This window comes from Vanellus vanellus, assembly GCF_965231255.1.
Source record: "Vanellus vanellus genome assembly, chromosome: Z".
Classification (NCBI taxonomy): domain Eukaryota; kingdom Metazoa; phylum Chordata; class Aves; order Charadriiformes; family Charadriidae; genus Vanellus; species Vanellus vanellus.
The window spans coordinates 16798403-16821585 of record NC_138908.1 but is presented as its reverse complement, the minus strand read 5'-3'; the positions used below and the strand labels follow the sequence as shown (position 1 = coordinate 16821585).

The following is a 23183-nucleotide window of genomic DNA, read 5'->3' as shown; positions in this document are numbered from 1 at the left end:
CTTATTGCTGTAACTGAGCAATGGTGTTTAAACAAGTCTGTGCCTGAAGTTTCCATTTTTGGGTGATCAGCAACTTCCTATTTCATGATATAATTTTGTAAAGATGATTTAGGGATAGGCTACTAGTTAATGTTAAATTGGTTTTTGTGCTTCTGTCTTTCCCTTATTGAAGGGCAGCTCACTCTTACGGTAAAGACTTTCTAAGCCTTATTTGTTCTGTCCTAGGAGGAATGTAAGAAAAGGAAGTAGTTCCCAATCTGAAGATTACTGATAAGCTGTAGGGCTCTGTCAAACAGTGTGTGAATCCCAGGACACTCTATTGCAGTGGTTAAGGACACAGAGATCGATGTACATAACCCATTCTTCAATAATGTATAGACGTTGGCAGTAGGACAAGGTGTTTGAAAGCAGCAGTTCATAGTTCTATGAGTGGAATAGCTATGAAAGGGAATGGAGGGACAGGAGAGGAAGATGCAAAATTCTATATATAAAGTAAATCTGCTCTACTTTGGAGCAAATTTCTGTTGTTTCTATAGAAATCAGTAAGCCTGTTCACACTGACATCAATTGTGAATCCCTAGGAGAAGAGGTATTCCTATTTATTTAACAGCAAGACATACTTCCCTCAGATATTTATAAGTAGATTCCACTGAAAGCCGGCAAAGTTATTAAGGTGTGTTTGACATTCTTTGCATTAAGTAGTATCATATCTTCCAGTATCAGAAAGACGTAATATGATTTTTTTTCAGTTTACTGTCTTGCTATATTACCCATGCCGTCTGTGGTGCTCTTGAAATACACCTTGATTCATATGAGACCTTAAGTTTCTCTTTGGTAATAATATATACCGCCTCTTTTTATATCATAAGGAAAACGGAAAAGCCAGCAGACAGAGGGCGCTTGCAAAGACCTAAACCCAATTTAGTGAGATCATCTGGAAGGAGAGAAACAGCTAGCCAAGAGAAAATGGAGGCTGAGGCTTCTTCTCCAACCCTCGTGAATACAGATGAAAAGGTCAGAAGGAGAAAGGTTGCTTTAAATGCTATGCTCTTGATGCTGTACCCATTTTGACCAAGGCTGATACTGTGGACCAGCTGCAGTTTAATAAGTAGTATTCTGAGAACTGTCTCTGAGGTATCTGTACTCTTGTCCAAGGGTAATATTCATTGCTTCAATTCCAGTGTTCTGAGGAAGACAGTAGAAGAAACAGAAATGAACCCATGGAAGTAGAGAACATGGATTTGGATACTAAGTCTGAGTAAGTATTGAGATCACTTTTCCAGTCTTCTGGAATCAAGTGACTGTAATTGTTAATTTATCCTGTATAGTGCTGTTATAAAAAGACAACAGTAATTGTGAAATTTTAACGTAAATCTTAAATTTGACTTTGGCATTTTCTTGAATGATATCAAGTGGTACTATGGTAGAAGGCATATACTTCTTTTCTGAGAAGTTGAGGAAAGCATTACTTTATGAAGTACCATCTATGCTTGGAATCTGGGGGTGGGAAGGAAGGGAAATGAAAACTATGGGTTTGCCTTCTTCCTACCTGCAATTGCCAGCTAATGGCTCTGCTTCTGACACTTGCAGAAGCAGGTGTGGTATGCAGTCTAGTTAGGTTCCTCCCCTGTGTGATAACTTTGTATCCTTTTAACGACTAGATAAATTGTGTTTCCACACTCTGTAAGGCTAAACAAAGTTTGGTTCTCATGTGAAGAAACTTGCGTAAGTTTGTACAAGTCCTTCCAAAGACAACCCAGTTCCAGTAACAAAAGCTGTGCAAGTCATTGAATATTACATAGGCTTGAATATTATGCAGTAAATGTCACTGTGCATACTTTGTGCAGAGAACGTGAAAAAAATGTAATTGCAAAGACAATAGTTAGAGGATGTCGACAGAGATTTAAGCCTAATATTACAAGAGCGTCTGGAAGGAAAGAAGAGCCTGAAAAAGATGCAGGAAATGATAAAATGTCCCATCCACAGCCTGTGAGAGAAACCGACAAGGTATTTAATAGAGTAAGGTAAATGGAGATAATGTGTTAGCTAAAAAGTTGCTGGATGCAACAGCAATGTTATCTTTTTTCCCTTTTTCTTTTCCTATCCTTTTTCTTTTTCTTTTTCTTTTCCTATCCTTTTTCTTTTTCTTTTTCTTTTCCTATCCTTTTTCTTTTTCTTTTCCTATCCTTTTTCTTTTTCTTTTTCTTTTCCTATCCTTTTTCTTTTTCTTTTTCTTTTCCTATCCTTTTTCTTTTTCTTTTTCTTTTCCTATCCTTTTTCTTTTCCTATCCTTTTTCTTTTCCTATCCTTTTTCTTTTCCTATCCTTTTTCTTTTCCTATCCTTTTTCTTTTCCTATCCTTTTTCTTTTCCTATCCTTTTTCTTTTCCTATCCTTTTTCTTTTCCTATCCTTTTTCTTTTCCTATCCTTTTTCTTTTCCTATCCTTTTTCTTTTCCTATCCTTTTTCTTTTCCTATCCTTTTTCTTTTCCTATCCTTTTTCTTTTCCTATCCTTTTTCTTTTCCTATCCTTTTTCTTTTCCTATCCTTTTTCTTTTCCTATCCTTTTTCTTTTCCTATCCTTTTTCTTTTCCTATCCTTTTTCTTTTCCTATCCTTTTTCTTTTCCTATCCTTTTTCTTTTCCTATCCTTTTTCTTTTCCTATCCTTTTTCTTTTCCTATCCTTTTTCTTTTCCTATCCTTTTTCTTTTCCTATCCTTTTTCTTTTCCTATCCTTTTTCTTTTCCTATCCTTTTTCTTTTCCTATCCTTTTTCTTTTCCTATCCTTTTTCTTTTCCTATCCTTTTTCTTTTCCTATCCTTTTTCTTTTCCTATCCTTTTTCTTTTCCTATCCTTTTTCTTTTCCTATCCTTTTTCTTTTCCTATCCTTTTTCTTTTCCTATCCTTTTTCTTTTCCTATCCTTTTTCTTTCCCTTTTTTATTGTCTATGTCTGTCATAAGCAATCCATTTTGTATCCTGTTATGGACAGTTACCCAGTCTGTTAGCTAGTGCTGTGCTTTATAAATGTAAGAGACTTAATGTCTTAATGTTCTATTTCTAACCAGAATACTGATCAAAGTAATAGATCCGATGCAACCAGTGAAGAAGCTGTAGAGAAAGATGATAAAGTCTTGGAGACAGTGTCTCAGTAAGTATGTGAAAAAAGAGAAGACACGTGCTGCTCTCCAGCAATTTGCCTTTCCTCTCATTTCTGGCAGTATTACATAGTGTGCTAATTACAGAAGTTTCTGAAGAAAGTTCTGCAATGAGACAGAAATTGAGGGACGAATAGGAATTGTTTTTTAGTGCAGGAAACAAAGAGGTTAAACATTTTTATTTTTAAAGCAGTGCTTTTAAATGAGATGTCAGTCACAATAAATGCAAAACCCCTTGAAAAGTTAGTCCCTTGAAAACTAAAACAAGCCTTTTCCACTAGCTTTAATACTGAAATCCATCAGTTTCGGTGGTTAAATATTTAAACAATAGGAGTAAGTATTTGTGCCTGTGCGAACCAACACAGTCAGGATGCAGGAACAACCACAAAACCGTGGATGAAATGCCGAGAGTGAATTTAATGTTGATACCTCATGAACCAGGGGAATCTCTGAAGCAGCAGCCAGGCAGAGACATGCAAGCAGAGCATGGTCCTTGCTAGACAGTGTTTTAGAGAGAGTCGCTGTTAGTGAGGGTGAGACAGCAGGCATAGTTTTCCAATGTGTTAGCAGGGCACATTGGAATGGAAGTCCATCAAAGCCCTGTGTTACCTAGGTGCAGATGTTCTACTTGTCAAACACACAAGACTAAGCAATGATTAGTGTGATACATGTGTTTTTCGATACCTTCAATCCTCCTCACAAATCTTGTGTTACTTTCCCACAGTTCTTAAACGCAGTTAAGTGTTAGGTGTCTGGTATTAGGAGAAAAAAATCCAACATGTGGGCAATTAAATGTACATGTTAATTAAAAAGTGTTTCTTGTATTTCTCTTCAGTGGAGAAATGTCTGCTGTAGTGTAAAAGGAGTAATATGTTTAACAGGAGAGATTGGGGGTGGGCTCGGCTGGGGGAGTGGGGGAGAGAAGGACACGAAAGCTAACCAAAAAAGCCACCCTAACTCACCCCAAAACCCAAATCAAAGCAACAACAGCAACAAAAAAAAACCCCAAACTTTTGTTTTTAAAAGGGGACAGTTGAAGAGAACAGGAGGTAAACTGGGTTTCATAATCCGGCAGAAAAATACTTCAGAAGTCACTTCTTTCATTAACATGCTAGGTAACTTGGTGCTCAGGGTAAAAAGGCATTGAAGCATCAGGCAGTTGTAATGTGCATATGATATTTTTATGTTAGTAAGACTGTGAAGTTATTTATCTATTTTCTGAATGTTTGTGATTTTTAACTCTTCATTAAATTAGGCCTATCTGCCTCTAGACTACATAGGAATAAAAGAAGAGCAATTAAGGCTCAGAAAAAGATCTGTCTAGTGTGGTATCCTGTCTCCAATGGGAAAAGAAAAATAACAGGGCAAACATAAGTTTAAATTTGTTGGGTGCTTTTTCAGCCTCTAGCAGATATACTTATAACTTTATTGTTTCATGAAGTTAGCAATACGTAGCTTCATTTTAGATAACTATGTTAATAATTGTTTAAACAGAGAAGAAAAAAATCACTTCTTCAAGTCATCTGACTTTCAGATGTGGTATGTACTTATGGATCTTACGTATTTTTCCAGGTCTAATGAAACAGCTGTTTTACAAGAAAACAGCAAGCAGACTGTACTGAAACCAATACCTCTAAAGAGAGGCAGAGTGCAGAGACCAAAACCAAATCTAGGAAGAAGTCTTGCAAGGCAAAAAGACCTGACGGGTGAAAAAGATCCTGAAGAGGAGAAAACCGAAGGTGGAGAAGAAAAAGGTGTGATACGTGATGAAAACAATGATCCGTGCCTCAAAAATGTAAGTTTATTGAGCAGTTGCTTAGAGACACTGTTTTGCTGGGTCCCAAGTAGAACCCTTTAGTAACAAAGGTCTATGCACATACCACATAATTTGTAAGCATAGCCTTTGCATGCTTTGTTTATTCTTTCAGAAGAAACTGAATTGTCATAAAATTTCCTCATTCTTGCACGTGGGTTTTGTTTTCTATGGATAAATGTATTATATCTCACTTTGTTGTGATCACTTGTTTGTGATACCAGATCTGAAAAAGAGAAGTGCAGAGAAAAAAGGGCTATTGGAAAAGAGACCACTTCAGATAGAAAGTACATAGAAAAACAACAAACTTTTACTTTTAAAGTATCTACTGATATCAGTTGGATGCACAAGAAGCAAGAGATCTTTTTGAGTGTTTTTCTAAGAGATGCTGAAATAAACTGTTTTCCCTGCTTTTCTAAAAGAGGTTGAGCAAGTCTTTCACCTTAATAGAGTGAAACTTCTATTCCTTCTAGGATGTGCTAGTTCATGGAGACACTCAGCCATGCAATGTGATGTTAGAAGGGGATGTTTCTACAGATTCTGAGGTGAACTCAAGAAGGCAGTGTTCCCAAGAAAAGTCCTCAGAAGCAGAAAGCTATGAAAGTGAAAAGGAATTGTCAGATGTTTTGAAACAGGTTTCGGATTTCAATACAGGGTAAGGTTATTTTTCAAATGGAGAGAAGGGATGGTTCAAAACCATGAATACCTCTAGGTATCTACACTTGTACTTCCAAATCCAGCATTAAAACCAATTTTTATATCTCTAATGAGGTGTTTAATCAAGACAATACTAGTCTTAAACAGAACCCTAAGAGCTCGAAAGCACTAAATTTATATGCTGTTGGATGTTAATTTGATCTTTAGACTGTAAGCCTAATTTTCAAATAAATAAATTTTTCTGATGTTCAGTTCCTGTGGTTATCTTCTCCATCTTGGTCCTAAGAGTGCATCCTTATGTGCTTATGTAAATCCTTGAGTATAGGGTTTGGTTTCCTATTAAAGTGTCCTCTAAAAAAAACCACAAACAACTGTGCTGTAAATCTACTGAGTAGTTTTAAATATGATTGGACAAAAAAAAAGCATTTGTAAAATGTTTCTATTCCTCTCAAAGCGTGACTGGAAGTTGCAGTTGTTCTCAAATGGCATATTTTTTAGATACACCAGGGTTTTTAGTGATGTTTGGTGTGCTTTTCTTGAATTTTTTTTTTTTTTTACAATATCAGTAACTTTGTTATTGCTCTAAGAAAGCTAAGGATTTTTATTTTTGGCTATTGTGTTGAACAGAGCTACATACAAGTATGTCATGCATGACTTGGAGAACCACTGTGTCTTCGATTGTTCTTTGTTTGTTTTTGTAGGGAGTCTGGTCCCCAGAAGGACAAGGAGAAAACTGTCATATCACCAGCTCGCCTACTGAGGAGTCGATTCCAGAGACCAAAGCCAAATTTAAGAATGACAACTAGTAGAAAGGAAGTGCTGGATGTAAATAATAAAGGTGTATCACAGAAAGATACCAACAAGGAAGAAAGTTTGACACAGTGTGACAGTGAATATAGCATCCTTCCTGACACGGATGTAAGGGTGGTTTTGTTTGTTTTTTTTTAGTTATATTTGAGCTTTCAGGTTTGTGAAATGACATACTGATTATTTAAAAAATACAAAGTTAATATTTTTTGAAACAATTTTTTCAAAAGCTAAAGTTTGCTACATGAAAACTTCAGTACTTTCCACCTGCTTGTATGTGAGGAGAAAAAGATTACATATATTCTGTGTCTTTCTGACTTGAGGTGGCCTTGTAGAGTTGACAGTGAAAAAAGAGAAGTATTAATAGAAGATGGAAAGAAGTAATCTAGATTTCAAGCTATTTTGTTTAAAAGAAAAAACAATCTGTCTTTGTTCTGTAAAGACTAAGAAATTATTAGTAACCAGTTACAGAGAGGTTTTTTGCAGGAAACACTTCACAGAGTGATTAGTACCAAAATTTGTGGACATCATGTCTCCTTTAGGTTTAGTATCGTGATTTTTTTCTGGTTCTTGTGTTTACATGTTTTCAGAATGCTGGAAAATACGAAGTCCTGCAACCATTGCAATCCTTAGGAAAGGAGAAGTTGTTTGGCTCTCAGGAGGTTTCTGAGAGGCCAAGTTGTAAGTCCCTAGAGACATTTTCAACATCAGAGGATGGTGAACTCAAGTTTTGTCTACCTGAAATGAACCAAGGTGACACCTCAGCTACTAATGCAGGGTAAGGGCTTAGCTACTTTTGTTTCTTGACTGTAACAGTGAAAGTATTTTAAAAGGAAATCATCATGCCAATGGATTGCTAACTGGCAAAGAAAATGTAATAAAAATATTGAACAAAATCTCAGTTCTCATAGTGGTACTAAAATTGCAATTACTTCTATGCCAAGCATTAAATTAGTGAGCATTATTTTAAAACTGTTTCATCCTCTGAAACACTAGATTCATTTCACGTAAGCAGAGGAATACTAGTTTGCTTATCGGAGAAACCATGTGAAAATTGCTTTGGCTTTGTAGTAATAAGCAGACAGTAAATTAATGCCTCCAGTGGGTTACTTAATTCTGTTGTGGAAGCAGTTAGGAGACCAGTGCTTTGAAATTTTTGCTGAAACAAAGTTTTGTGTTTTAACTTAAGCTCAGCAGGACTTCTATGTTTACATTTTTTCTTTTAAAAACTTGGCTGTTTTTTATATGTAAATATAATGAACCTATGTTCAATTCATGACATACTTTTGCATTAAATTTTGGATTTATGTTTTTTTTCTGTCTGACCTAGCACTGATAGCAAAAATACTACTGAAGAAGAAAGTAAACAAACATCTCTTCAAACTGTCCAGTTAGTGCGGAATAGATTCCAGAGATACAAGCCGAACTTGGGAAGAGCTGTTGGAAAGAAGGAATTACAAATATCAGAAAATGAGAGGGAGAAAAAGCCTGAAGCAGAGCAGTTGGTATTGCGAAAAGATGAGTCTGCCAATACTGTCATTGTAAGTCTAATAAGACTAAGCGCTTTGCCTTCAAAAGTAGGGTTCCAAGTTGGAAGTTCTATTATATGAAGTAAAATTAAAACATTTAAGTTGCATTCCCTGGAGCTGAGACACCATACTAGACGAAAAAAAAATAATTCCCAAACCCTGGTATGTTGAGGTATTGCAGGTATGAAATCAGTGAAGTCTACAACTGTACTATTAATGTCTTCTGGAAAATGAGGATCCAATTTTGATTGGATTGCATAATAGAAAAAAGGATTATGGACATTAAGGTAAACAATAGAATAAAAATTTGTTTTATATTCCAATATATAAAAATTAGCACTTTTTTCTCAATTTCTTTCCTGTTTGGATGAAGCAAGTCTGTGTTGAGGAATCTGGTATAGAGTATCAAGAGGATAGCTATTTTTCTGTAAAAAAAATAAGGTCTTTTTAATTTGGTAAGCTTTGACTGGCTTTAGCACTACAGTGCCTGACACTCCTACGTAGGTAAACTGAGTCATTCACCTGCACAGTGTATCCCCACAGACACTTTACTAGGTACCATAAAAGGTATTGAAATCCGTGAAAGCCATTATAGTATGATGAACTCTGTGTAACCATTTTGTGGGTTGCTCATGGATGTAGGCATGTTTGCGTAAACTTGTGTCAGATCTCAAACATAGGTAAGCTTTGTAAGAGTGACACATTTTTTGGAGTGGTTATAGCTGGTTTTGTTCTTGAACCTGTGTAGAGCTAGCTTGGAGTACTTGTGTGCTGCATTCCCAGAGAGGAGCATGAGTGCACTGCATCTGTAGTCTCCCTCTGTGCCACGGTGTCAGCTCACCCCTAGTTGAGATAGTTGCTTGTGGTTCAGCTTTGGCTATTCTGGACCTGTGTCCTGTCAACCATACACATGCATCTGCTCTGTGCTGTGCAAATCTGTAGAACCAGAGCATGTCTGATGCTCCTCTGTACTAATATAGCTGTCACAGAGCTGGAGTGCTGAGGGATCTGTTTGAGTGGCTTCTTAGCATAACCAGTGTGGCAAATACAGAAGTAAAACTTGTAAGCCCTTCTGAATCTGAGGTTGTGTTATAGCAGCTTGAGTGTGTCTGTGCTGTGCTCTGCAGAGTCCGGTTTTGAAAGGTTTTTCCATTTGCCAAAGTATTTTATTTCTGTAGTGCTCCGTGTAATAGAAAGATGTGAATGCTAAATAGAAAAGTGTTACTTATAACTTTTGAGTGCATATACTATTTAAGAGTCTAACTCTAGCTATCCCAGGACTAAGGAGACTTCTGTTTCTGCTTGCCTATAAATTGAATTATGTGCTCAGGCAGATTACTCTCAATAAATATAACATGATTCTTTTCTTGATTCAGATTGGGAGAATAGCAGAGAGATATGTGTTGGTTTGGTTTTTTTTTTTTAATAAAATACACTTGTGTTTTAAAAACTTGCTTGATTCTCTTTTTCTTCTTGCTATTTTTATTGCAAATTAAAGGGTGAAAATGAAGCTGTATTGTGTCAAGCAGGTGTATTGAGCAAAGAGGAACAGGAACAGCAAGAGGCACTTCAGGTGCCCTGTACTTCTGAAAACATATTGTGTGAACAAAGCAGGTGAGGTTAGAGTTTAGCAAATTTGTGTTTGAAAAGTTTTCGTCTGGTGTATAATGAGACACCTTTGCAAGTGTCAATTCTTTTGTTCCTTGTTACCTGTCTTTCCCCAGTGTTAATTTTCAATGCCTTCAAGCAGCTTCTTTGCATGTTTTCAGAGCACATTTTTAGTTGAGCCAAACTATTTGTCATTGTTTCTGGTACATACTTGATCTGTATGAGCTCATAGCTCTTTTTGACCAAGCTTTTCTTTTATTTCATTTGTGTTTGCATATACATCGATCATACGTATAACAGATATAAATTTTGCAAATGTCAGATATGTGTCTTTCATTGATCCCAGTGTGCTCGTCTAATTTACTCCTCTTTTTGTTAAAATAAGATCTTCGGCATGCATGAGACTGTAGATACTTTGATGTTGGTATGGTTAGCAACACAACTTTTTTCTTGATGTTAAAAATACCTTGACAAAGACATCTTGTAATTCCTTTTCACATGTTAAACATAAATGGCCAAAATGAGAAGTACATATTTGAAAAGATAATTTTCTTTATTTTAAACAAAACACTGTATCAGTCTCTAACCCTCTTGTTTAAGTGTTGATTCAAAACTTAATGAATGCAGAATTGCTTTTTTCCTCTCTCAACCAAAGTGAAGTGACATCTTTGTTTGTTTGCTTTAAATTCACTAGTGCTGAAAAATCCACTTCCCAAAAAGGCAAACTGGGTGCTCTGAAACCAGGACAATTCATAACTAATGAATCTCCAAGAACTAGACTAAACCTAGAAAGAGCATATAGCGAAAAAGAATCTCCAGTGGCACAAAAGCTTGCTGCTCCAGTTGAGGAGGAAGCACATAAAAGAGAGAATCTGCCTGTGACAGAAGAATCTGAGGAACCTCTTTCCTCAAAAGTGAGAATTCTGTTCAGATATTTCTGACTATACTTTCCGATGTTTGGTTCTGCACCAGCAGTTTTTAAGACATTTAAATAAGCTGTTTTAAATGCATAAATGAATTTCGGACTCGTAAGAATTACATTCTTGTGTAATATTTTCACCTTAATACGAGGTCTTCTAAAATTCTGTTAATGACACATGTATAATATCTAGATGTCTGTTAACAAATCTAAAGACTTCACTTAAACTTTGAAATTTCAGTCATGTTCATGATACATGAATGGTTACCTGCATGCCATATTTTAGTGTCTGGTTTTCTTCTGAACTCCTTGGTGTTTGCTTATGAAAGACTATGTTGGTTATAGTATCTCTTTTTATTAGATAAATACCTTCTCTAAAGGAACAAAGAATAGTGATGGGTACCATAAACTACTTGAAAGTTTATGAGCAAAGTTTTGCCTCAGATTAATGCCTTGATCATAACTTGCAATACTTTATTTTACAGGTGATGTATTTTGTGCTAATCTTGTTGGTTTTTTTTCCTCAAATCTAAGGATGACATGGAAGTATTGTTGTTTGTGGGGACTTTGGCCAAGAATGACAATCTAGACATAAATCCAAAAAGTATGGAGTCAGAAACACTCTGTTCCTCTAAAAAATCACCTAACTGCCACAGCAAGGGAGAACAAGAAGAATGTCTATGTACAGATGCTATAGGAAGCATTCAGGTTACCATAGAAAGGTAAAGTTCCCTGTTGACAAAGTAAAAAAGCTCTTTAAAAACTTTGTGGTTTGTGTCACAGTTGTGACACAAACAGCACTTGCTTTTTGAAGTGTAGGCTATGAGGTGTACTAGTTGTTATATGCTATATGCTGTGAAGGTCACTAGGTGGCATCCTTAAGTAATATAAGAGTTTTTAACAGAACTTTTCTCAAGGATGTTTTCCTTCTTAGAAGTACATTAGAAGTACTTTTTCTCAGTATTACATTCTTGGGATGCAGTGCAGTATGAATGTGGACCGTTGAAAGAAAAGACTGAGCAGTGCCATTTGCACTCACTTATAATTGAGAAGTGGTAGGTAGAATGTCATAAAAGGAGCTTGCTGTCTTAGATGTACTCTGAGTCTCTTTATTTTTTCCTTCCAGCGGGAGAAGTTCATGCAGTGATGTGCAGTGTGCTGGTTCTCTGGTGGAGGGAATGCTTTTTATGTATGTACCATATGAGGCAGATAATGCCGTTTACACGTAACAGTTCTGGATTATGTTATAAACTACCTTTTACTCAGTCTTAACTGATACAGAGCAGCCTAAAATCAATTTGCTTTTGCTGTTTTCTAAAATTAGTTTCTGGTTCCTGTCTGTCTCTGAGCCTCTGCTTAAAATCTTTTCCATAACTCGCGTTGAAATCATATCCCACAATTTTTGTGCTGACAAGGCAAGGGCCTTACCTTACAGTCGTCTTGGTTTCTGTGACAGCAGAATTTCACAGAATCACAGAATGGTTGAGGTTGGAAGGGACTTCTGGAGGTCATATGGACCAACTCCCCTGCTCAAGGAGGGCCACCTAGAGCTAGTTGCCCAGGACAATGGCATGACTGGATGGGTGGATGAGGGGAGGGCAGTGGATGTTGTCTACCTTGACTTTGGCAAGGCTTTTGACACTGTCTGCCACATCATCCTCATAGGCAAGCTCAGGAAGTGTGGGTTAGATGAATGGACAGTGGGGTGGATTGAAAACCGCTTGGCAAATAGAGCTCAGAAGGTTGTCGTTAGTGGTGCAGAGTCTAGTTGGAGGTCTGTAACAAGTGGTGTTCCCCAGGGGTCAGTTCTGGGTCCAGTTCTGTTCAATATATTCATCAATGACCTGGATGAAGGGATAGAGTGTACCATCAGCAAGTTTGCTGATGACACAAAACTGGGAGGGGTGGCTGACAAACTGGAAGGCTGTGCCACCATTCAGCGTGACCTGGACAGTCTGGAGAGTTGGGCAGAGAGAAGCCTTTTGAAGTTCAACAAGGGCAAATGTAGGGTGCTGCATCTGGGGAGGAATAACCCCATGCATCAGTACAGGTTAGGGGCTGACCTCCTGGAGAGCAGCTCTGCGGAAAGGGACCTGGGGGTCCTGGTGGACACACAGAATGACCACGAGCCAGCAATGTGCCCTTGTGGCCAAGAAGGCAAATGGCATCCATCAAGAAAAGTGTGGCCAGCAGATTGAAGGAGGTTATCCTCTCCCTCTACTCTGCCCTGGTGAGGCCACGTCTGGAGGCCCGGTTCAAGAAGGACATGGAACTGCTGGAGAGAGTCCAGCAAAGGGCTACAAAGATGATTAAGGGATTGGAGCGTCTTCTTTATGAGGAAAGGCTGAGGGACTTGGGTCTTTTTAGTCTGGAGGAAAGAAGACTGAGGGGGGATCAGTGCTTATAAATACTTAAAGGGAGGGTGCCAGGGGGATGGGACCAGTCTCTTTTCAGTGATGCCCAGTGGTAGGACAAGAGGTAATGGGCACAAACTTGAACATAGGAAGTTCCATCTAAACATGAGGAGGAACTTCCTTACTTTGAGGGTGGCAGAGCACTGGCACTGGCTGCCCAGAGACGTTGTGGAGTCTCCCACACTGGAGGCATTCAAAACCCACCTGGACGCTGTCCTGTGCAGCCTGCTGTAGGTGGTGCTGCGCTGTCAGGGGAGTTGGACTAGGTGATCTCCAGAGGTCCCTTCCAGCCCCTACCATTCTGTGACTCTGTCCAGACAGCTTTTGAATACTGGCAAGGATGGAGACTCCACAATCGCTCTGGGCAATGTGTGCCAGTGCTCTGTCACCCTCACAATGAAGAAGTGTTTCCTGATTTTCAGAGGGAACCTACTGTGTTTCAGTTCATGCCCGTTGCCTCTTGTCCTGTCACTGGGCACCACTGGAAAGAGCCTGGCTCTGTCTATCTTTACACCTTCCCTTCAGGTATTTCTATACATTGATGAGATTTCTCCACCCACTCCCGACAAGCCTTCTCTTCTCCAGGCTGAACCGTCACCACTTTTTCAGCCTTTCCTCATGGGAGAGAGCCTTCAACCCTTTCACCTTTGATAGCCCTTTGCTGGACTCTCTCCACTATGTCTGTGTGCCTTTTGTGACGAATTTTGGGTGCTCCAGTATGGTACTCCAGGTGTGGCCTCAACAGCACTGAACAGGGGTGGGAGGAGAAGGGCCATCTCCCTCAATACGCTGGCAGTGCTTCTCCTAATGTAGCCCAGGGTACTGTTAGCTTTCTTTGCTGCAAGGGCACATTGCTGGCTCATGTTCAACATGGTGTCCACCCAGGTCTTTTTCAGCAAAGCTGCTTTCCATCTGAGCAGGTACTGGTGCTGGGGTTGTTCCTTCCCAGGTGCAGGACTTTGCACTTCCCTTTGTTGAACTTCCTGAGTTACCTGTCATCCCACTTCTCTGGCCTGTCCAGATGCCTCTAGATGGCAGCATGACCCTCTGGTGGATCAGCCACTCTTCACAGTTCTGCGTCATGTGTAAACTTGGTGAGGGTACACCCTGCCCCATCATCGAGGTCATTAATGAAGATGCCAAACAGGACTGGACACAGTATTGACCCATAGATTATGGTCCTAGTTATTGCCCTCCAACTGGACTTCGTGCCACTCATCACCAACCTCAAAGTCTGGCCATTCAGTCAGTTTTCAGTGCACCTCCTTGTCTGCTCATCTAGCTCATATTTCATCAGCTCCTCTATGAGGATGTTAGGGGAGATAGTGTTAGAAGCCTTACTGAAGTCAAGGTACACACTGTCTACTGCTCTCCATCTATCAAGCCAGTCATTTCATTGCAAAGGGTTATCAAGTTGGTTAAGCATGACTTCCCCATGGTGAATCCATGCTGACTACTCCCAAGTCACCTTTGTGTTTTTCATGTATCTGAAAGTGGTTTCCAGGATTAGTTGTTCCATCACTTTCCCAGGGACTGAAGTGAGGCTGACTGGCCTGTAGTTCCTTGGATTCTCCTTTGTGCCCTTTCCCGAGACATGAGTTTAAAAGCGCAAGTTTTCTGTCTTACTGATCTGAATGTGTTTGAATAGATACAAGAATTTCTTCCTGTTTAAAAGTAGTAGTACCTTGAGCGCTGGAATTAATGAGTATAATGTTCCTATGGTTGCTTAACTTCTGAGACCTGTGGTGGCATAGCTGAAACTTTCTGCTTTACCTGATGACTTAATGTTTTTCCAAAAGACTTTTCCAAAAGGAATCAGAAAGGTCCACTAATGCAGAAAAGCTGATTATCTCCTTTTCATGTTGTTTTGTTCTTCCCTTATTTTTTTAAAACTTCACTAACTAAAAATGCAGAAAACTTAAGTTCTTTTCGAGCTGGAAGTACTAAATATTTCATAGTAAACCAAACTTGTAGAGTATATTTAGTAGTTCCCGAGAAGTAAAACTTGAAAAATATTTTTGTAGGTCCAATGATAAATTAAGTTCTGGAGAAGAAAGTAAACAGAGTGATACAAAATCTTTGCATCAAGCGAGGGAACCCCTGTGGAACCCGAGGATAAACCTAATGAGAGCTACTAGAAAAATAGATTATCCCAAAGAAGGTGAAAACAGAGAAGAGGACAACGCTGAGAATAGAAATGCAGAAGTGTGTTTAACGTTAGAAAAAACAGTTGTATCGCTGGTAAGTGCTGATCATGGTTTTTGAGCCAATTTGTACCTCAATTCTTGTGTTTAAGTTCTTAGAATCATAGATGGCACAGAAATCCAGTATATGGCTGTGAAAAGTCAATATGTTTGCCTTTTTTTTAATTCACTGTTGGAAATCATGCTGAATAAATGGACTTAGATTCTAAAAACTGGAAATATTTAATACACATGGTTGTCTTAAGTTTTACAGTTTATATGGTCAGAAGCCTGTATTACCATAAATACATGCTAACACTGTTACCAATTAATTTAATATCTGTTACTTGTTGAACAATGGAAATTAAGGCAGCTGTCTAACATCAGATACTACCTAAAATCCCTATAAGTGTACTTGTAAGTTGAAATGTAAGTGAACAAGTTCAGACCACCTTCTGGTTAAATTTGCTCAACAGGCCTAACCTAGCCCAGACTAGTTCCTTCTCTGTCTAAAGCTGCAATACCTGAATCAAGTTTATCTGGTGTTCCTTATTTTTTAGATGGATCACTAAAAACTTTCAGTTAACATATTATTTTAGCCAACAATCCATAGTTGACAGAACTGTGCTTACGGATGTTTTTCAGGTTCTGGGTTACAGTTCTCTGTGTGTGTTGAATAATATTTAAATGCTGTTCTGTAAACTATTGTAGTGTTTTTCTTCCTAGTTTGTTCCTAGGGCAGAACAAATAATTTTTCCTTCCCTCAGATTGTGCTTTAAATTAATAGGTGGGTTTAGAAAATGATTCATCTTTCCAGCTTCTGTAGAGTTGCTGCTCTTAAGTTCAACATGGCCTTGGTCTGTTAACTAGCAGCAGCATTATACCATGACACTTCTGCTATAGAGCCCAAAATTAAAGAAAATGGGATGGCAGCTGAGCATGATTCCAGGTGCCTCAAACTTAGTTCTTTAAATCTTTTGTCACCAAAACCAGTTAAAAATGTTTGGCACTTAATACAGTAGTTAATTGTCTTCTCTGTTCAGCAAAACTCCAGTAACATAGTGGAAGCTACATCCTTCTCAGATGCTACAAGAAAACAGAATTTCACAGACTCTGTTGAAGAAAATTCTTGTAAAAGAATCAGGTGGGATGGTAGACTCCAGTCTCCAGAGATATCATCAGAGAGTGAGAGTCAAGTAGAACAAGATGATGATTCTCAGCTTTCTATCTCTCAGGACAAAAATTCAGACAATCTCACAAGGTAAAACAGCTAATACTGGCTTGGAAGCAAAACTGATTGGTTTTGGCTTTTGTTTTAAAAACATAATTATTAGCCATAGTTATGCAGTATGTTATGTGGGCACCTGCAGGTTGTCAGTCCTTGTGTCTTCCATTTGAATTCTACCAGATGCATGCAGATATCCCTATGTCGCTTACCTTGCCTGCGCTCTTGTGAAATGAACACAGTGAGCACTCCCTCCAGCCCATCCCAGGGTCCACCTTTGGTTTCAACAGGAATTCGCGATTTTAAAGGGGAGGACTTTGAAGTACCTATATTTTGGGCACAGGGATTATGGGATTAACCTAAACAGAAACTCTGTCCTGGGTGTCCTCTGCTGCTATGTTTCCCCTCCCCACCAGTTTACCAAGGAGGATGTTTTTGGGGAGAAGTTTGGAATTACTTTTGGTACCCAAAGTGGTTGTGCTCGTCATTTGAGGGGGGAAATAGTAAGCAGCTGATTATTGAAGATACTGCTGTCTGAGAAACCGGAGCAAACAATTAGTTATCATCTGACAGTTCTAGTTTCTAGGCATTAGTCTGATCAACTAAAGTATCACACTTTGGGGCTCCTAGCATAGCTTTAGCAAAAGAGAACTGGAAATTTTGCCTTGACATAAAAAGCATGTGACTTCCATGTCCCGCAAAATGAAAATTAATTCAGCCTTTTCTAATCAAAGAATTCTGTGTCTTGTAAATTTAATTGTGCAGCTTTCCAACACTGTGAAACTGTGCATACATGAAGAAACCAGGGTTACTGATTAAATGATACATGGATGCATTTTCATCACTGTATGTTAGGAAGTAAATAGATTGTATTGTTGGTCACAGTGATCCTTTTTGATTCATTGAGTTTGTTTTGATTTGTGGTACCCCTTTTTTTGAATGTCGTAGACGTCATTGTTTTTTAAATATGCTTTTGTTCTGTACTTTAGAAAGCAGTCCAGAAGGTCATCAAAACGAATAGTGCTGCCAAAACGTGTCTCAGAGCTAAGAACTGCTGTTTCTTCTGCCTCTGAATGCGAGGCTGATTGCAGTGAGAAGGGGAATCAAAGGCAAGAAGTTAAACTGAGTGTTACTAGAGGCAAAAGATTGAAAACTACACATAGAAAGAAATCTGGGAAGGAGCACAGAAGTTCAAAGACAACCTTTGTGACCCTCCGGGCTTCTCAAGAGGAGGAGGAGGAAGAAGAGGCGGATGACTTTGAGCCTGATCATGAAGATGAATGCTTTGCACCAGAGGAAGTAAACAAAGCTCCAGTGTTTGTTCCTATAGGTCTTCGATCTCCAAAACCTATTCCTGTTCAGATAGAGGAAACCATGGAGGAGGTATTGTGTAGCTGTGTTCTGCGTATGTACTTTTGTTTTGATTGCTTAAACAGCTTTTATTCTACTCATATCTCCGAATACTTGGGTTGTATCACAATTTAGTTTAACTTGTTATGAATGGCATTGAGAGTAGCAGGGATATGTTACTTGTAGTTGGTTTTGAACAAAATACTACATCAGTCTAAGGTCCCATTATGTTTACGAACTGTGTATAGATCTGCAGGGTGCTCACCAGTTTGTTTATTGGGACTGAACGTAGGCACAGACTACCATACTTACTACGTGTTTTAAGACCCAAGATGGAACAAATGGAGCATTTAAATTTTACATTTCACAGAATCACAGAATTATCAGAGTTGGAAGGGACCTCTAGAGGTCATCTAGTCCAACTCCCCTGCTAAAGCAGGATTGCCCAGAGCACATTACACAGGACTGCATCCAGGTGGGTCTTGAAAATCTCCAGGGAAGGGGACTCCACAACCTCCCTGGGCAGCCTGTGCCAGTGCTCTGTCACCCTCACCGTAAAGAACTGTTTCCGTGTATTTGAACGGAACTTCCTGTGTTCTAACTTATGCCCATTGCCCCTCGTCCTGTTACTTGGAACCATTGAAAAGAGCCTGGCTCCATCCTCCTTCAACCCACCCTTTAGATACTTGTATGCCATAATAAGGTCTCCCCTCAGCCTTCTCTTCTCCAGGCTAAAGAGTCCCAGCTCTCTCAGCCTTTCCTCATAAGGGAGATGCTCCAAGCCCTTAATCATCTTAGTTGCCCTTCGCTGGACTCGCTCCAGCAGTTCCCTGTCCCTCTTGAACTGGGGAGCCCAAAACTGGACACAGTATTCCGGTTGTGGCCTCACCAGTGCAGAGTAGAGGGGGAGAATGACCTCCCTCAACCTACTGGCCACACTCTTCCCTATGCAGTCCAGGATTCCATTGGCCTTTTTGGCAACAAGGGCACATTGCTGGGCCATGGATAATTTACTGTCTACCACAACCCCCAGATCCTTCTCCTCCGAGCTACTTCCCAGCAGGTCCGCCCCTAACCTGTACTGGTGCCTAGCATTCTTCCTCCCCAGGTGCAGGACCTTGCACTTGCTTTTGTTGAACCTCATTAGGTTCTTCTCTGCCCAGCTCTCCAGTCTGTCCAGGTCACGCTGGATGGCAGCACGGCCCTCTGGGGTGTCAGCCACCCCACCCAGTTTGGTATCATCAGCAAACTTGCTGAGGATACACTCTGTCCCCTCATCCAGGTCATTAATGAATATATTAAATAAAATTGGACCAAGTATTGACCTCCGGGGGACACCACTGGTTACAGGCCTCCAACTAGACTCTGTGCTGCTGATCACAACCCTCTGAGTTCTGTCCCGCGGCCAACTCTCAATCCACCTCACTGTCACCTCATCTAGCCCATACTTTCTCAGCTTCCTAATAGGGATGTCATGGGAGACAGTGTCAAAAGCCTTGCTAAAGTCAAGGTAGATGACATCCACGACTTTCCCCTCATCCAGCCAACCAGTTATAACATCATAGAAAGCTATCAGATTGGTCAAGCATGATTTACCCTTGGTAAATCCATGTTGACCACTTCCAATAACTTCCTGTTCCTCAACGTGTTTGGAGATGACATTCAGAATGAGTCGCTCCATTACCTTCCCAGGGACAGAGGTTAGACTAACTGGTCTGTAGTTCCCTGGGTCCTCCTTCTTGCCTTTTTTGAAGATTGGAGTGATGTCGGCCTTCCTCCAGTCCTCAGGCACCTCTCCTGTTCTCCATGACCGCTCAAAGACGATGGAGAGTGGTCTAGCAATAACATCCGCCAGCTCTCTCAGCTCTCGCGGATGCATGCCATCAGGGCCCATGGACTTGTGAATGTCCAGCTTGGCCAAGTGGTCTCTGACACGGTCCTCCTCAACTGAGGGAAAATCTTCCTCTCTCCAGACCTTCCCCTTTGCCTTCAGAGTGTGGGATTCATGGGGGACAGCTTTAGCAGTGAAGACCGAAGAAAAGAAGGCATTGAGTAACTCTGCCTTCTCTGCGTCCTCCACCACTAGGGCACCTGTCTCATTCACCAGTGGGCCTACATTTTCCCTAGTCTTCCTTTTTCTATTGATATATTCAAAGAACCTTTTCTTATTGTCTTTAACTGCAGTGGCCAAGCTGAGTTCTGATTGAGCTTTGGCCCTTCTCATTTTCCCCCTACATAGCTTTGTTATATCTTGGTAGTCCTCGTAAGTTGCCAGCCCCCTTTTCCAGAGAATGTAAACTTTTCTTTTTTTCCTGAGGTCCAGCCAAAGTTCTCTATTTAGCCAGGCTGGTCGTCTTCCCCGTCTGCTCATTTTTCGAGACAAGGGGATGGCCTTCTCCTGCGCTTTTAAGAGCACCTGCTTGAAGTATGCCCAGCCTTCCTGGGCACCTTTGCTCTTCAAAACTGCCTCCCAAGGGACACTCTCAACCATGCTCCTAAACAGGCTAAAGTCTGCCCTTCGGAAATCCAAGGTGGCAGTTCTGCTGGCTCCCCGCCTTACGTGATCAAGAATTGAAAATTCTATCATTTCGTGATCACTCTGCCCAAGGCGACCTCCAACCTTTACATCCTCCACAAGACCTTCTCTGTTAACAAACAGTAGGTCCAGTAGTGCACTTCCCCTAGTTGGTTCCTTCACCAGCTGTGTTAGGAAGTTGTCTTCCACACACTCCAGGAACCTCCATGACTGTTCCCTCTCTGCTGCATTGTATTTCCAGCAGAAGTCTGGGAAGTTGAAGTCCCCCACAAGAACAAGGGCAGATGATCGTGAGACCTCTGCCAGCTGCTTATAGAATACTTCATCGGCTTCTACATCCTGATTAGGAGGTCTATAACAAACTCCCATCACGATGTCTGCCTTATTGGCCTTCCCCTTAATTCTTATCCATACACACTCAGTGTTGTCATCCACACTGTTAAGTTCCAGACATTCAAAACTGCCCCTAACATAGAGGGCCACCCCACCACCTCTCCTTCCTTGCCTATCCTTTTTGAAGAGTTGGTAGCCATCAATTACAGCACTCCACTTGTGTATGTCCTCCCACCACGTTTCTGTGATGGCAACTATATCATAGTTTCCTTGCTGTACAATGGCCTCCAGCTCCTCCTGTTTATTTCCCATGCTGCGTGCATTAGTATAGATGCACTTCAGCTGGGCTGATTGCCCTGCCACTTTCTTGGGGGGACAAGCCCTAATTCGCACCTGATCATACTCGGACACTACTGTAGCTACCAAATTATCACTACCCCTCATGTCTTGGCTGTCACACAATTCACCATCCCCCACCATCACTGGGACAGGCTGCAAGACCTTGCTAACACTTTTACCCAGAAGCACTGGTACGCTTCTCCCAGGCACCATTTTTGTAATCCTGGTCTCATCCCCATCCCCCATCAAACCTAGTTTAAAGCCCTGTAGATGAGCCCTGCTAGCTCTTGTCCCAGGATCTTTCTTCCCCTTCGGGTTAGGCTTCCCCCACCTGTTGCCAGCATGCCTGGTTTCCTGTAGATGAGCCCATGATCAAAAAAGCCAAAGTTCTGCCGGATACACCAGTCTCGGAGCCAGGAGTTAATTTCCTGACTCCTCCTATTTATCCCCTCGTCAACCCCTGCAAATGGTGGGATAGAGGAGAACACTATTTGTGCTCCTGATCCCTTAACCAGCCGTCCCAGGGCCCTAAAGTCATTCTTCATTGCCCTTAGACTTCTGGTACCTACCTCATCACCACCTACCTGAAATATCAGTAGTGGGTAGTAATCTGATGTCTTAACCAGGGAAGGGAGTTTTCTCCTTATGTCCTTAATTCTGGCCCCAGGGAGGCAGCTGACTTCCCTGTGGGATGGGTCCGGTCTACAGATAGGGCCCTCTGTTCCCCTCAGAAGGGATTCACCTACCACAATTACCTTCCTTTTTTTCTTGGTTGAGGAAGTCCTGAGGCGGCGAGGTGAGTGCCCAGCACTGGGCGCCTCACTGGATGGATCATCCTTTCCATCCTCGATCGCCTGGTCTTCGAATTCCAAAGCCCCATACCTATTCTGCAAGGGCAATTGGGATGGTGAGGGGGGCTGTGAGAGGTTCCGCTTGCCTCTCCGGGGAGGGATCTGACTCCACTCCTCCTTATCCCTTAAGTTCTCTCCTTCCGCCTGGTGACGGGAGGGAAGGGGATCAACCACTTCCAATGGAGCCTCTTCCTGCTGCCTTGGCCTCAGGGTATGGCTCCACCAGTCTATTTCATTTTCACAGTCTCTGATAGTTCTTAACCTTTCTACCTCTTCCTTCAGTTCGACCACCTGCCTGAGCAGATCATTTACTTGATCACACCGTATGCAGGCGGTGTCACTGGCTCCCTGTGAGAGCAGTGCCAGGCTCCGGCATTTGTTGCAGCCCGAAACCTGCACAGCCACATGCTTTCGTGGGAGCATTTGAACATTAGGAAATGAGGGAGTGAGGGAGATGTTTCTGTATGTGGTATCACCCTCGCCAATAAACTTTAACTGTGTGGTTGGTTGATCCTGACCAGCAGCCAGGCACACACACAGCTGTTTGCTCACTCCCCTCTCCTTGGGACAAAGAAAATAGAAGGAAGGTAAGAAGACTTATGAATTGACATAAGGACAGTTTAATAAGTGAAGCGAAAGCTGCATGTGAAAGCAAAGCAAAGTAAGGAATTTACTCACTGCTTTCCATTGGCAGGCCACTTTCTGGAAAGCAGGGCCTCAGCCTGCGTAAGAGTCACTCTGAAAGACAAATGCCATGACCACAAATGCCCTCCTCTTCCTCCTCCTTTGTCTGAGGTTTTGTTGCTGAGCATGACATCATATGATATGGAATATCTTTTTGGGTTAAATTGACCCAAATACTGGGTCAATATTTCCCAGTCTGGATCAGCTGTCCCAGCTGTGTGCTCTCCTGACCTCTTGCCCACCCCGAGCCTATTTGCTGTGGCAAAGAGTGGGAAAACAAAAGCTTTGACGTTGTGCAAACACTGTACAGCAATAGCAAAACCACTAGTGTGTTATCAACACTGTTCTAGTCATAAATCCAAAACAGCACCATGTGGGCTGCTGTGCAGAAAATTAACTTCATCCCAGCCATGCCTAGTACAATCCTCACCCTTTATTTCATACCATTTGTGTCATGTTCATGTCCTACACTATCCAGTGCATCCCTATTAACCACAACTTCTCTTCCTGTCCTTTGATATATACATGGATATCATTCCCTTGATCTGTGGGCCATCCCCTTAAAATGTCTATTAAATGTCCTTTGAGTCATTTAGTCCATGCCTTGGGCTCCATGGGTTATGTGGTTGTTCAGGACAGGTGGCATGTTGTGTTGAGTTTTTGGGCACCAAAGCCAGCTCAGGTTGGTCACTACTGCACTTGCCTGGTTTCTTGTGAGGCTTGTCTTCCCTTGATTCATGTTGTTCTTGCTATAGTGCTGTCCTACAGCATACAACTCAAA

At 40.9% G+C, this 23183-nt stretch overlaps 1 protein-coding gene across 1 annotated transcript in view; it reads left to right on the top strand.

The window, feature by feature from the left end:
* The window catches only part of BDP1 (BDP1 general transcription factor IIIB subunit), a 58290-nt gene that overhangs the window by 18223 nt on the left and 16884 nt on the right, over nucleotides 1–23183 (top strand). Inside the window, exons 14-29 of the mRNA XM_082497106.1 lie at nucleotides 870–1014; nucleotides 1182–1258; nucleotides 1848–2007; nucleotides 3065–3147; nucleotides 4727–4949; nucleotides 5441–5622; nucleotides 6326–6542; nucleotides 7022–7209; nucleotides 7762–7972; nucleotides 9459–9574; nucleotides 10263–10482; nucleotides 11022–11209; nucleotides 11614–11676; nucleotides 14926–15142; nucleotides 16128–16345; nucleotides 17299–17692. Of these exons, the coding sequence (XP_082353232.1) occupies nucleotides 870–1014; nucleotides 1182–1258; nucleotides 1848–2007; nucleotides 3065–3147; nucleotides 4727–4949; nucleotides 5441–5622; nucleotides 6326–6542; nucleotides 7022–7209; nucleotides 7762–7972; nucleotides 9459–9574; nucleotides 10263–10482; nucleotides 11022–11209; nucleotides 11614–11676; nucleotides 14926–15142; nucleotides 16128–16345; nucleotides 17299–17692 (2902 nt within the window). The remainder of the gene's footprint in view (nucleotides 1–869; nucleotides 1015–1181; nucleotides 1259–1847; nucleotides 2008–3064; nucleotides 3148–4726; nucleotides 4950–5440; nucleotides 5623–6325; nucleotides 6543–7021; nucleotides 7210–7761; nucleotides 7973–9458; nucleotides 9575–10262; nucleotides 10483–11021; nucleotides 11210–11613; nucleotides 11677–14925; nucleotides 15143–16127; nucleotides 16346–17298; nucleotides 17693–23183) is intronic.